Source organism: Schistocerca americana, chromosome 4 (genome assembly GCF_021461395.2).
Source record: "Schistocerca americana isolate TAMUIC-IGC-003095 chromosome 4, iqSchAmer2.1, whole genome shotgun sequence".
Taxonomy (NCBI): Eukaryota; Metazoa; Arthropoda; class Insecta; order Orthoptera; family Acrididae; genus Schistocerca; species Schistocerca americana.
Window position 1 is genome coordinate 383,554,585 of NC_060122.1, and position 14,610 is coordinate 383,569,194.

The window sequence follows — 14,610 nt, forward strand, 5'->3', positions numbered from 1 at the left end:
GGAGGCGATAGACGCCAATTTATGTAGGACGCCGATAAAAGCAGAACAATAATCATCAGGGAACACCTGAAGATGGCAACTAGTCTCTCTGCCGAAGTATAGTGCAGAACTTACCGTGTGATCCAGACAGTCGCCCTAGAGTTCTACAAATGACGACGACAGAACACTGTGTCAAGCAGCCACCTCGTTTTAAGAACCACTCCCTCTTCCCCTACGCATGCTATCTACATGTAGCTATTGTGCTGTAAGATTGTAACCTGTATGAGTATATTTGCTGTAACATTAAGCTTATTAGTGGCTATGTTTAACTTTCTGGTTGTAGCTACGTGAAACGTCCGAGCTTAAGAGTTCCACCGTGTATGGTTGTCTACGCTATACGCAGCCTCTGTGAAGTCTGTAGATTTGACCTTCTAGATGTGACTGCTGTGTAACTACATAAACTTTATGCCTATTTGTCATCTTTCACCTAAACATTTATACAATCCTTTAATTGTACAACACTGGTTTGTGTGGTAAGAAAACCAAGATTTACGTACGTGACTATATAAGATCCTAACATCATGACTGAACAATCACTGAATATAAAGTATCCCATCCATTGCTATTGGTATACAGCAACACAATATTTAACATATTCCTAATGAGACCCCCAAAAAATGTCATTTGAATTATTCATGGTAAATAAAATCCGTTGCAGTTATAATTATAAAATTCATTTATTTCGATAGAAACATGCGCGTTTCGGACGCTAATGTCATTTTCAGGTGCTACTGTAAGAACTGATGAAGACTAAGTAGGACGCTAAACAGAATTACTTAACATCAGAGAGGAGTGTTAAGGCCATAGACTATCAGTAGAAACGTACCTTAATTGCTTGCCACAAAACATATAAGTAGTGCAGAAAAATTAACGAATTTGACCAGTGGTATGAGAGAGCCTGTGCGGGTGAGGCATGAAAAATATGGGGTCGATCCATAAAACTTGAGGTAAACGGTTAGGTAAATGTATTTTGAGTACACTCGGCGGCACACGTGCAACTCACTTGTAAGTTTAGTTGTACACAATTAAGGTACGTTCTTGTGGTGGTACACAGCCTTATCGGCCCCCCTAATGTTTCTTAATTTTATTTAGTGTGGTGTGCGTACTGTAAGACCTTCGGTACACACACCATCAGATCACTTGACTTGTCGCTCTAACGAAGTAGGCGAGTGTCAGCAATATGTCTCGTGGTCTTATCGTGGAGTGTTTATCTTATGCCTTTAGGTCATACGATAGAAATGCCACTTGCACGCTTAGAGTAGCAGATTGACGGTGACCAACTTTAAACAGAACTTGATAAATTTTCACACACATTTATTCAAATAAAAATCATAGACATTACGTAACTTAAATCTGGTTGCTGTTTATAATTGACAATCTGAAGTTCCTTTGGTCTTGGTACGTTAATCTTATTCTCATATATCTCTGATACTTGACAAAGTGTCTATTCATTTACCTTCATGACTATGTACAGGAATATGGTAATCTTATTAGGCGCAGACTGAAACTTGGCTATAGACTAATGCAGACTGATGCAGACAAATGCAGACTGATGCAGACAAATGCAGACTAAAGCAGACTGAGTAATCGGAGGTCTGTACAATCGTTATAATACCTCGCGCGTTCAGGTATCACTGCGCGAGTGTGATCTGCGAGGAGAAAAGGTTCTACGTTAGCAGCAATCTCATTGGCTGCATTACATATTAATATGCGGATCGGCGGAAGCAGAATTTGGTCCATCTCTAAGACAGCGCCATCTCGTAGTGCAGAGACGGATGAGCGCTGCGCCTGCGCTGTTGTGCTTAGCAGGGCGCGCTCTAGTGGGAAAGTTGTGTACGCGCTGACTACGCGGAACTATGTACACAACATTTAGTATCCTGCTTAGTCTTCAGTAATTGTTACAATAGTACCTGAAGGTGGAATTAATGTCATGAAATAGGGGCAGTTTACGTTCCTTTATTCAATGAAGGGACTTCGTAATTACAACTGCAACGGATTTATTCACCACGAACATCACAATATTTCTTAACACATTGTTTTCAGTACGATAGTACGGTTGGCCTAACAACAGTAATTAACGCACGTACAAAATAAACATATTTGATAGCCAGACGTAATCAGAATCTGCGCTAAATGAATTAACACTCACTGCTCCCTAGACATACTAGACATTGAACCCGGTCCTAACAACGATATGGCTTATCTGTGCAATAACCGAAACGTAGCGCTATTGCAATGCAAATAGTCATGTGCAACAATATGCGCTGGGTGAAATCACGCTACTTTTGATATTACGGATATATTGCATGCTAAGTGCAAGGCGAGAAAGCCAAGTGCCAGCGAATCATATGATAGTAACCGGGTAGCGCGAGATGCGATTCGTGTCTGGATAAACTAAGTTTAGAGATCTTTTGAGTGAGCAAGTGGGACTTAAAGGTCAGTAACTAATAACTAGAAAAGTATTGTGATTTATTTGTGTATTAACTAGCGAAATTAGAGAATGTGTTGAGCATTGTTATTAACAATACTAGTAGCTTTGAATATAGAACAGAAAGCTCAGGAAATGAACAATTTAGTTAAAACTACCTCTCACATTTAGTACTTTAGAAGTAGAAGGGTGAAGGGTGATGTGATCCTGAGCTCATACATACCATGAAGTGCTTAAACCAACAATGTTCTAATAGACAAAGCACAAGTTACAATACTGGAAATGCTAAAACTGAAAATGATCCGTAAAAGCGACATTCTGCTTCATGTATTGCCCGCGCATGCCAATGCATAGCCAGATGTTACCTTATTCGACATGTTCCAAGCTGCAGCAACTCCATTCCGAAATCTGGCTTCCACACCAGCACGTACCAAGTCAACACATTCAATTCTATCAATACTTGACAACGGAGTACTAGCGAGCACGTACTGACTGCTTGGCAATATAAACTTTGGAATCCAAAAACTCTTCTCTACCCATGCACACAGGAAACAAGAATTGTGTGGCAAGCATTACAAATAAAACTACCGTCTCTCGTAATATAGATACCTCACACAAGACATCACATATTGCGGAGCAAACTGTGTTTGCAGTGGTGCAGCGTTTCAATATCATCGTGTCTGTGGCGACTTCAGACTACAGTTACACATAAAACGACGATTGCGAATTTCTCTTCTGGTTGATGCATTCTGAACCACAGGAAATATGAACACATTTCACACCGGATTTTGCTTCCATCTGTAAAAGACAAAACCCGCCTGCATAACCGCGCTGGCTAACGCCCGCTTGTGCAACGACACTCGACTCTGAGGTCACCAATTTCGGATCCTGGTGGTGGAAAATTTTCCCTTACAGTATTTGGTCGGTAATGAGAGGATAGATGGTGACGCGAAATTCCTGATCTCCACTCTTTGCGACACTATCCTGGATTAAATTCCAAATCTCTCCGCTGTGTCTCTGAAGTGAGAGTATGTGACACAGTTACTGGTGATCTGTCCGGCGGATGGGAATTTTATGCTCGATGGCACCCTTGGTGCTATTCGAGAAGAGTAGGCTACGTGCGGACATTGGGTTTCACCCTCTCCCTTCCCTTCATCCATAACACAAACCCAACACTACACTGTACAAGCACACATTGTCGTGTCCTGACATAAGTGGGAGTGGGAGAGAGGGGTTACTGGTCAGTCTCCACTCCCGAGCGGTACAGAGCAGAAGGCAGGACAATTCACAGTGAAGGCATTTGATTGTTTTCTTCTATCTCAGCCAACACTGGTACAGGCGTTTACTAGACATGCAAGTGATGACACTTGGTAGGGAACTCGTTGTGGAGACTCTGGACAAACCGGGTTTTGAATTAGTTGTTTATTCCATACAGGACTAACTAATACACTGGAGGCTAGTTCTAGTGTTAGAAAAAGCATGAATAACACTGTTACAACAGAAACCAGTGCAGAAGTCCCAGGAGTGGATGCTAACCACAGTAGCAAACACTAGCAGCATATTAAGCCAACAACTTAGTTGCAAAACAAAACATACTGAATGTGACACTGTTCACTGAGGCATTCCAAGTGAGAGAGCAGACTTACGGTGAGCTGGACCGAGGCTGGAGTCGACAGACGCTGATTCGGCGGCCAGATCATCTGACTGAGAACTCCGCCAAAATGCGGAACCTAGGTGTTTTAAGGAGTCGCGTGGGGGCACTGTTTTTCCCACTTAAAGCCACCCAGCCAAGCCCGCAGGTCTGTTGCAGGCGCCTGCCAATCACGGTTTAGTTAGGTCCCCTCTACTGCTAATAAGGTGGGGATGTTAATGCAGTTGCACTAACTGGGTCCGTATTTCGTATCAACATTGTTCAGCTGAAAGCTAAACGTAACTGCTCTGCCAAGTAAGGCTTGCAACATTTTTATTACACGTCATTTAGCCTCGCCCCTAGGGCTCCCCGGAGTAGGGACTGCTAGGTCAACATTTTTTTGGCGTTTTCGCTCTCTTTATAATTCTTGTGAGCCTACTGACGTTTCTGTTCTCAGGGCTGGTATCAAGCTGGCTTTATCGCTAATATGTGCCTGTTGGCTACAAAGTTCTACGGTGGCAACCTACCACAGCGTCTAGACGACATATGATGTTACATGTTAATTCCTTTAAGAGTAACTAAGGCCCTGGGACCGCGTCTGGGGGCGTCTGCATTTTCGCAAGGCTCTCCCCTCACTGTTTACTTCATGTAACAATATCTCTTCTAGTTTCGTCTGCCCTCAGCATCGTCTCTGCTTCCGCGAATTGGAGTGTCTGTCCTCCTTTCTCACAGCTTCACGATAACACTACAGTAGCAAAGAATAATCAATATGTTACAACATCACAGTCGTGCACACAACACATATACACACCTGATACTTCATAACGGGTCAAAGGGAAGCCCTGCCAAACCTAGGACCTTCTCCAGGACGGTGATGCAGAATTTTTGCATCTGCTCCCCAACATTCAGGAAACTATTATGTACAAGAGAGCGATTGTGCACAAGTTGAAGGGTATGGAAAACCCTCAACGCACCATGGATTTAGGGCAAGCATGACAGCGACACAGTGGTGATGAGTGACGGTGCACATCTGAATTATACAGAGAGTCCACAAAACTATAGGTATAAAAGATTTATAAAAATAATAAATGTCGAAAACCTTCTTGAAATGGTATAAACTTAATAATAACTGTTGCTGACCGGCAGCGCGCCAACCAGCGATGCTAATCACTAGGTATCGCACCGTCTCATGAAGAAACAGCGATACACTAGTTCAGTCAGTGGAGCCAACTACAGCACCCTGGATCTAGAACTTGTCAGTGGTCTCCTGTACTGCAGCTCAGGCGCAGCCTCGCACTATGGTCGTGTTTTCCCGTCGTTTTCGTTGTGATAAGCTTCGAGGATGGCCTCCCCAAACGAAGATTTGAGATCGTCGAGCGGGTCTTCACTTTCCTACAACGAGAAGCCCCCATTGTCGTTCTGTGCCATGGACTATATGGTAGTAGCGCTTGCTTCGTACGGAATATGTGAACGACGCCTCTACACTTTTGAGTGAGGGGTCATGCTAATCCAACTGGTATGCGACGTCCAACAAGTGTCGAAGATTACGATATGGCCCACAGCAGTGTTTCAGTAACTTTTCCAACTGTTCCACATTCCACACAGGTGTAAAAATCCATAAAAACTCTTCTGGGCTGTATGTCGCCTAGCTTTTCTTAGCGTTACACTGTAGTGCTGTCGATCTTTCTCCTGGGCATCCAGCGTTCGTATGCGAGTCAGCTGCCATGTTTTTCAGTCCTGGTGATGAGATGTTTCAGGTAGTCATCCCAAGTGTCGTCCAGTTAAAACGAGAACAGTGCATCCATTGTCGATTTAGCCTAGCGTCCACGGAACAGAAAGAACAGCGTGTCTTGCTTCGCTGTATTGTATGCGAGTGTCACTAACTGCATCGTGGAAGAACATCAGGATAGCTGACCGTAGACGGGCACCTATAGTTCCTCTCATACAAAGTTCTGTACATTAATTGAAATTCTCCTTTAGTCTGTGCCGTCTGCCTAAAGACTTCTATGATTTTCAATAGTGTTGGATCTTCTTTCTGTTCAGCAGAATTGTCATTTTATGCAGCAATAATTGAGATTTCTTTTATACTCCGGTATACTGCCAAAGGATTTCTTTAAATGCAACAGTGCATACGTGCCCTATTTTCTATACGGTTTCAGGACCGAAGCTTCAGGACCAGTACCGTCAGTCGATCTGATGGACCCTTCAGGCTAATAGCCAGCATAGACGAAGATGGGCCGTCACAACAGCCTGCCAAATAAATACGCCTGGAACTTGTCGATGGCCCACAGAACTGCAGGTGTCTCTTTCTCGGTCGTGGAGTAGTTCATCTCGGACATCGGGAGTACTCGAAAGTATAAGCCATTGCATTTTCAACAACTTCCTGAATCTGCACTAGAACTGCACGTATAAATGTACATACAAATGCTAGCCTCGGCCTCGGGGTGAAGTTCTGTCTTACCATCACGTCATACAATGCTAGGACGGCGAATGTGTTAGCTCCTCCTTAAGGACCAGGAAATAACTTTCCTGTACTTCACTCGAGGGATATTTGGCGTCTCACTGCAGCAGTTCTCCCAAAAGACGTCACTTGGAACAGATTATAGATCGTTGCTAGTAACAACATAGTCCGAGAAAAATTCTCACACGAATGCGCCGAGGAGTCGGAAAATTTGTGGCTGCTCAAATTTCTTCCAGATTAGGACGGACTTCATCGCCATTCACTAGATTCCCCAAGATATTATTTAGTGGGCGGCGAAGAGGCAATGTTTCGCATATAGGCGGAGGCGGAGGAGGGGGAGGAAGAGATTAGTGTTTAACGTCCCGTCGACAATGAGGTCATTAGAGACGGTGCACAAGCTCGGTTTAGGGAAGAATGGGGAAGGAAATCGGCCGTGCCCTTGCAAAGGAACCATCCCGGAATTTGCCTGAAGTGATCTAGAGAAATCACGGAAAACCTACATCAGGATGACCGAGGCCTGCGTTCGGTACATACTTCTGCAAGTTTCTCAGGCAGCCTCGACGTTTTTTAAATGTCTTTGTAAAATCGATATAACAAAAACACGTTGTCCATTTAGGCTGACCGTCATATATTCGAATGTGGCTGTATTATCACACAGTCCAAACGGCATGACTTCGAACTTGTAGATACGCTCAGGATTTATGAATGCAGTATTTTACCTGTCAACCTCATCAACATCAGTTATCCAGTAGCCTGTCTGCATGTCCGTAGTTGAGAAATATTTTGCTTTTTTCAAACATTCGAGAGCGTCACCCGTGCATGACAATGGAGAGACATCGTTCTTCGTGATTTCCTTCAGTCGTCGGTAGTCGACGAAGAAGGGTCGTACGCCTTCTTCACAAGGCCCACAGGAGAGGAGAAACGACTCTCTGTAGGTTGACTCTCTCGTCATCTTGCAGCATTGTTACCACATCTTTGTGGGTTCATTGTCAGTCAGCTGACAACACTCTAAATGGTGGATTATCCTCGGATTTAATAAGGTGTTTCACCATGAGCTGCTTGGTCTATCTTTTCTCCACTCTGTATTTGAAAGCAATCGGAAGTTGGCTCAGAATAGCTATCACTGTTCTTCATTCAGGCCAGATCCTACTGGTAGATCCATAGGAGCTAGTAGCTTCCTCCCTAGCGTTATCTGTAGTTATAGCGTAGCACAACTGTTCGTTGATAACACTAAATTGCCCTCCCATGACTTGCACGGCTGTGTGTGTGTGTGTGGGTGTGTGGGTGTGTGCGCGTGTGTGACGAATCCAATACTTTACACTACATAAAACGTGAAGTACAAAAGTGAATGTCACGCATGTGCTTGAAAATGGTAAAGTCGAAATCAGCTATTCGCACAAATTAAATAAAGATCAATAATACACAGCCTACAATGGACCGTGTTATCTTTTGTTAAGCTTTTAGACGCTTTAGACCCACAGAGAACCAAAATTGTTATTATTATTATTATTATTATTATTATAAGTATTACTATTATTATAACTATTACTATTATTATTAGTGTCAGAGATTAGACACAAAACATTAGCAGACTGAAGTATTTAATTTTCTTCCAGTGTGAAGCAAAAAGTTCAGCAATCAAGTGATTTACAAACTATAAGTATAGTTCCATAAAAACACGGGAAAACTGCCGTAAGTCAGTAAGATCTTGCCACAATATTTCGGCACAAAGTCTTTTGGCCATCTTAAGGTGAGTACAGCTGTAGAATAACTTCTACAGCTGTACTCACCTGAAGATGGCCAAAAGACTTTGTGCCGAAATTTCGTGGCAAGATGTTACTGACTTACGGCAGTTCTCCCGTGTTTTTATGGAACGATCAGTACGCCGGGAAAGTTTCAAACATCACATATAAGTATAGTGTACAGATTTTAACTTGGTTAATTTCAATGGGAGGGGAGGGGGGGGGAGATCTGCAAGGTGTGGGTGAAGCGCTGTCGTTAGGGAGCGGAATAGTGCAGAGGAAGGACCAACTGTCTGTCCTTAACGTGGATATTAGCTTTCTTTCCTGAGGAAGAGTTGTAGGTAGATAGCACTCGCTCTCCACTTAGAATTGCTTCATCAAGCTATAGTAAAAGATTGTTAGAAATTAGTGGTACCAAAAGTCTCACTGAGTCATTACTCACCTACAAAAACTAAATAACATTTACCAGTCGTCATCTTTGTATATAAAATTCTCGTGTCATAGTGTAAGTTGCCATACTCCTCCGAAACGGGTCAATCGATTCTGATGAAATTTTACATGTATATTTGGTAGGTCTGAGAATCGGTCGTAATCTATTTTTCCTATTTTTTGGGCAGAACCTTTTTTTTTTTTTTGATGTGGCATTACAAAAAAACCCAACCCTAAATTTTCACCCTTCTGCCACCAACCACTATTTATTAGTAGAGATTTCAGTAATTTAATAATTTTCAACCCCGGTCCATAACTGATCAATTATCACTTGATCAACGGCTCGATCGATTTTGATGAAATTTTGAATGTATATTCGGTACGTCTGAGCATCGGTCGTAATGTATTTTTCATACCCCTAAGTGATAAGGGTGGTCAACCCCCGGTCGAAAACTGATCAATTATCACTTGATGAGCTATCCCCGTCGGGTGTCTATCGGTGATAGTCTTTCACTATTCGATAGACACGTAATTGAAGAAAACGTACCAAAACCAAGGACTCGAATATGCCTCTTTGAATCGACCGAACTAGACAGAGAAGTTTAACTAGGTAGCACGAGTCATTCGCCAAACCGACATGTAGGCCTAGCGCACACGCATCGATTTTTATCGTACGGAAATACATCGTACGATCAAATTCTTTTAGTGGAACAAAGATGCTCGTATGTTCCCCTTTGTTACTCTAAAATAATTTAATCGTACAATATTTTTACGTACGATAAAAATCGAGGCGTGTGCGCTTGGCCTTATTCATAATGCTGGCGAACACGTTTCGACACGAAATTGCCGCTATGTTTGTATGTTCATGGATGAGCCGTGTATCGGCTACAATTGTTAAATCCGTGCGATCTACCGTAGAAACGCTAGAACTAATAGTGGCCGATTCTGCCGGACTTCCCTCTAAGCCCTTTCTCACTCCCTACACAGTTTTCGGCCATTGTTATTGTTTGTGTCACGAGCTCCCTCCAACAACGGCTATTCTGCTACAAGTATACGTTGTGTTACACGTATACATTATTTTTATAGACTAGAGATAATTTATATGGCAAAACAACGTTTGCCGGATCAGCTATAACATATAAAGATTTTCAGAGGTGGAACGAAGTTCGCCTGGTATAGATAATTTTAAAATAAAAGTGTGCGAAGATAATTCTTTTTCATTCTAAATTTTATTCCGGAGCTAATTTTGATGAAGGTTGTGGGAAAGATGGAGGAGGCTTGGGTACTGACTAATACCTAATTTCACTTAGGGGCAATAGTTGCAGAAATATTGGGAATCACTACTACAAGGGAAGGCGGTTAAGACACAATATGAACAACAAGCAAAAAGAACAATAGCAATGAAGGTAAAAGAGAGCAGTGCTCGGATCAAAAAGAGTGTTAGACAAAAATGCAACCTCTCTACATTGCTATTTAACCTGTCCAGCGAAGAAACACGGAGATAAAGGAAAGAATGAGTAGTCAGGATGAAACGATACAGCGACGACATTTCTACAAAATTACAGGGCCTATTGAATGGGATGAACAGACTAGTGAGCACTGAATATGGATTGAAAGGAAACCAGAGTTAATACAAGTCATAGGAAACATTGCGTTGCGCGTCCATACTTCTGCTGAGTGTTACTTTAGGTGTAGAGAAGCTGCTTTATGTCGTTTCATTTCTGAAAGCGCGACCCTGACGGCTGCTCCTGCGTGTCTTTTTGTGACGCAGGCGCGGGTGACTCCTGCGACTACGACGAGGACTGCAGCCACGCTGACACGTCGCTGTCGTGCATCGAGAACGTCTGCACCACGAGCAGTAGAGCCGCAGCCTCCAGAGCAATGGTGATTGCCAGCGCTTATGTAGAGAACAGAAAGGATGACGAAAACATTCCCAGTAAGTACAGCACGCTACAATAATTTTGCTACTTACTTTGGTTTGAAACTTCCTAACAGACTAATACTGTGTGTTGGACCGGGACTCGAACCGCCCGGAATCTTGCCTTTCGCGGGAACTGATCTTACTGGGTTCCAGTCCTAATCCGACACACCGTTTCAATCCTGTGCTTTGCACTGCAAAGGGTACTTCCAATTCTATTACGTGTTAGCGCTCTTTCCGTTCCGCGTATGGAACGTGTAAAGAATGATAGTTTAAATAACTGTGCGCTCTGAAAATACTCCAATCGTGACGTTCTGGCCCCTGCTGCAGTGATGTGTATGGGATTCCTAATTTTAAAACTAGGTTCTTCGTGCATAGTTGTAGTCTGTATTCAAGCATCTGCTACCGTCAGCTTCTCGGTGACATTCGCTCGTGGGTCAAGCAAATCCGTAAACATTCATGCTGAAATGGTCCTAACTTCTCTTTTAAATAGTTTTGAAACTACCTACCACTACGATATTAGTTAATACGGTTTTATAAAATTTAGTGATAAGGGGCAGTCAAATGAAAACAAAGACATACGGAAAAGAGTAAGTAAGTAAGCTGATTAATAGGTAAGTCTCCAAGTTTTCGTGGCCGTTGTCACCGATCGTAAACTCTCCTGGGACGTTAGGCCGTGTCATTTCTTCTACACGAATGACGTTTCGACCCCTCTGTGGGATCTTCTTCAGGATCTTGTGGTGTCCACGGTTGACTGAGCTTTGAAGACTGAAACTTCCAGGCAGATGTGTGCCGGACTGAGGCTCGAACTCGGGACCTTTGCCTTTCGCGGGCAAGCGCTCTAAAAACTTTTTTTTAAATCTCATTTTGTTCGTTTTCGTTCGTTGTATTTGCTCGGTGCGGACGTCCCAAGACTTTTTTTTTTTTTTTTTTTTTTACGGCAGCTAATCCTCTGACCGAACACGCTGAGCTACCGCGCCGGCATCAACTGAGCTACCCAAGCACGACTCACGCGCTGTCCTCACAGCTTTATTTCTGCCAGTACCTCGTCTCCTACCTTCCAAACTTTACAGAAGCTCTCCCGAGTTCGAGTCTCGGTCCGGCACACAGTTTTAATATGTCAGGATGTTTCATATCAGCGCACACTCCGCTGCAGAGTGAAAATCTCATATTGAACACTGAGTTCAGTCAACCGACACCACAATATCCTGACTAAGCGTCCCACCATCACCATTTTACTTACATTAATGTCATACTTACGACTTCCTTTTCAGTCTAGTCTGTGATCCATTTTTTCCTCTCTCCTCTACTGACATAATTTACAATGACACCGAAAAATAGTATAAAGTAATGAAATTTCGGGAATATATTTGTCTAGGTAACATATTTAAGTCATTAACATTGCAAGATCACAGGTTAGTGTAAGCGTGAGCTAGGGCATTGCAAATATGAAATGCTGGTACATTACAAGGTGCATTCAAGTTCTAAGGCCTCCGATTGTTTTTCTAATTAACTACTCACCCGAAATCGATGAAACTGGCGTTACTTCTCGACGTAATAGCCCTGCAGACGTACACATTTTTCACAACGCTGACGTCATGATTCCATGGCAGCGGCGAAGGCTTCTTTAGGAGTCTGTTTTGACCACTGGAAAATCGCTGAGGCAATAGCAGCATGGCTGGTGAATGTGTGGCCACGGGGAGTGTCTTTCATTGTTGGAAAAAGCCAAAAGTCACTAGCAGCCAGGTCAGGTGAGTAGGGAGCATGAGGAATCACTTCAAAGTTGTTATCACGAAGAAACTGTTGTGTAACGTTAGCTCGATGTGCGGGTGCATTGTCTTGGTGAAACAGCACACGCACAACCCCTTCCCGGACGTTTTTGTTGCAGTGCAGGAAGGAATTTGTTCTTCAAAACATTTTCGTAGGATGCACCTGTTACCGTGGTGCCCTTTGGAACGCAATGGGTAAGGATTACGCCCTCGCTGTCCCAGAACATGGACGCCATCATTTTTTCAGCACTGGTGGTTACCCGAAATTGTTTTGGTGGCGGTGAATCTGTGTGCTTCCATTGAGCTGACTGGCGCTTTGTTTCTGGATTGAAAAATGGTATCCACGTCTCATCCATTGTCACAACCGACGAAAAGAAAGTACCACTCATGGTGTCGTTGCGCATCAACATTGCTTGGCAACATGCCACACGGGCAGCCATGTGGTCGTCCGTCAGCATTTGTGGCACCCACCTGGATGACACTTTTCGCACTTTCAGGTCGTCATGCAGGATTGTGTGCACAGAACCCACAGAAATGCCAACTCTGGAGGCGATCTGTTCAACAGTCATTCGGCGATCCCCCAAAACAATTCTCTCCACTTTCTCGATCATGTCGTCAGACCGGCTTTTGTGAGCCAGAGGTTGTTTCGGTTTGTTGTCACATGATGTTCTGCCTTCATTAAACTGTCGCATCCACGAACGCACTTTCGACACATCCATAACTCCATCACCACATGTCTCCTTCAACTGTCGAAGAATTTCAATTGGATTCACACCACGCAAATTCAGAAAACGAATGATTGCACGCTGTTCAAGTAAGGAAAACGTCGCCATTTTCAGTATTTAAAACAGTTCTCATTCTCGTCGCTGGCGGTAAAATTCCATCTGCCGTACGGTGCTGCCATCTCTGGGACGTATTGACAATGAACGCGGCCTCATTTTAAAACAACGTGCATGTTTCTATCTCTTTCCAGTCCGGGGGAAAAAATTGGAGGCCTTATAACTTGAATGCACCTCGTAATAACCGGTATCACTACTAAAATGTTAAATGCAAGGATGCAAACGTGCAAGTTAATTCTGGTTGCGGATGTCGCTGGAGTCGTCGTCTGGTAACGTCCCACATGTGCTCGATTGGAGACAGATATAGTGATCGAGCAGGCCAACCCAACATGTTGACGTACTGCAGAGAGTGTTGGGTTACAACAGCGGTATGTGAGCGAGTGTTATCCTGCTGGAAACACTCACTGGAATGCTGTTCATGAAAGGCAGTGCAACAGGTCGAATCACGAGGCTGATGTACAAATTTGCAGTCAGGGTGTATGAAATAATCATTAGAATGCCCCTGCAATCATACGAAATCGTGTTCCAGACAATAACTCCAGGTAGATCGAATGTGTCTAGCACTTGTACAGGTTGATCGGAGGCTCTGAACTGGCCTCCTCCTACTCCACGGCCATCCCTGTCATCGAGACTAGAGATGGGTCGTTCGCCAACTAACGGGTCCAAAGTAACGGGTCACTAAAATGAACTGAATGAGAGAGGAACGAATTCTAAGGAACGTTCATAGTTCGCTTCGGTCGCGGCTTTCTACTTATAGTTCCCGGGAACGGGAAACGGTCGGTGTCGTTCCCGAACGGCACGTCGGCCGGTCTCGTTCCAGCCTCGGTCCCGTTCCCGTCTGTCTCTGTCTCGGTCTCGCTCGGCCGGACTGGTCCTTCTTCGCGTGGTCACTCGTCGCAGTTCCACTGCCGACTGCTCATAGTTCAGTATCGAGTTGTTGTTGTTTGTTTCGTTGGCTTCGCACGCCCAATATAGATCTGTTTCAAACCTTTTTTGAACTCTGAACTTCCGGTTATTTTCGTATTCTATTCAGCGTCCGCGAACGTAATTAAAATGTATTTTATAATTACGTAAATTACATAAAAATTACGTTGTATGTAGTACATACATCTCTTCAGGGAACAAAACGGCGTATCAGCTTACTTCACTATTTCGGTAAACAGCAGAAGAAATACTTGTAAAAAGGCAAGATTTTTTTGTTATTACACATGCAAAGGACGTCGGCACGGCACACACGAGTGGCCATTTTCCGTCTAATTTTGATCCAAGGTAAAAGAGCGTGTTCACTGCTATAGAAGGCAGACCGACTTACAACCGAATGAATCCCGCGGTTCGTAATCGAGAATATGAAAACT

At 43.6% G+C, this 14,610-nt stretch overlaps 1 protein-coding gene across 1 annotated transcript in view; it reads left to right on the forward strand.

The window, feature by feature from the left end:
• Positions 1–14,610, forward strand: part of LOC124613923 (multiple epidermal growth factor-like domains protein 10) — a 145,372-nt gene that overhangs the window by 49,046 nt on the left and 81,716 nt on the right. The window contains exon 5 of the mRNA XM_047142676.1: positions 10,501–10,665. Within this exon, the coding sequence (XP_046998632.1) occupies positions 10,501–10,665 (165 nt within the window). The remainder of the gene's footprint in view (positions 1–10,500; positions 10,666–14,610) is intronic.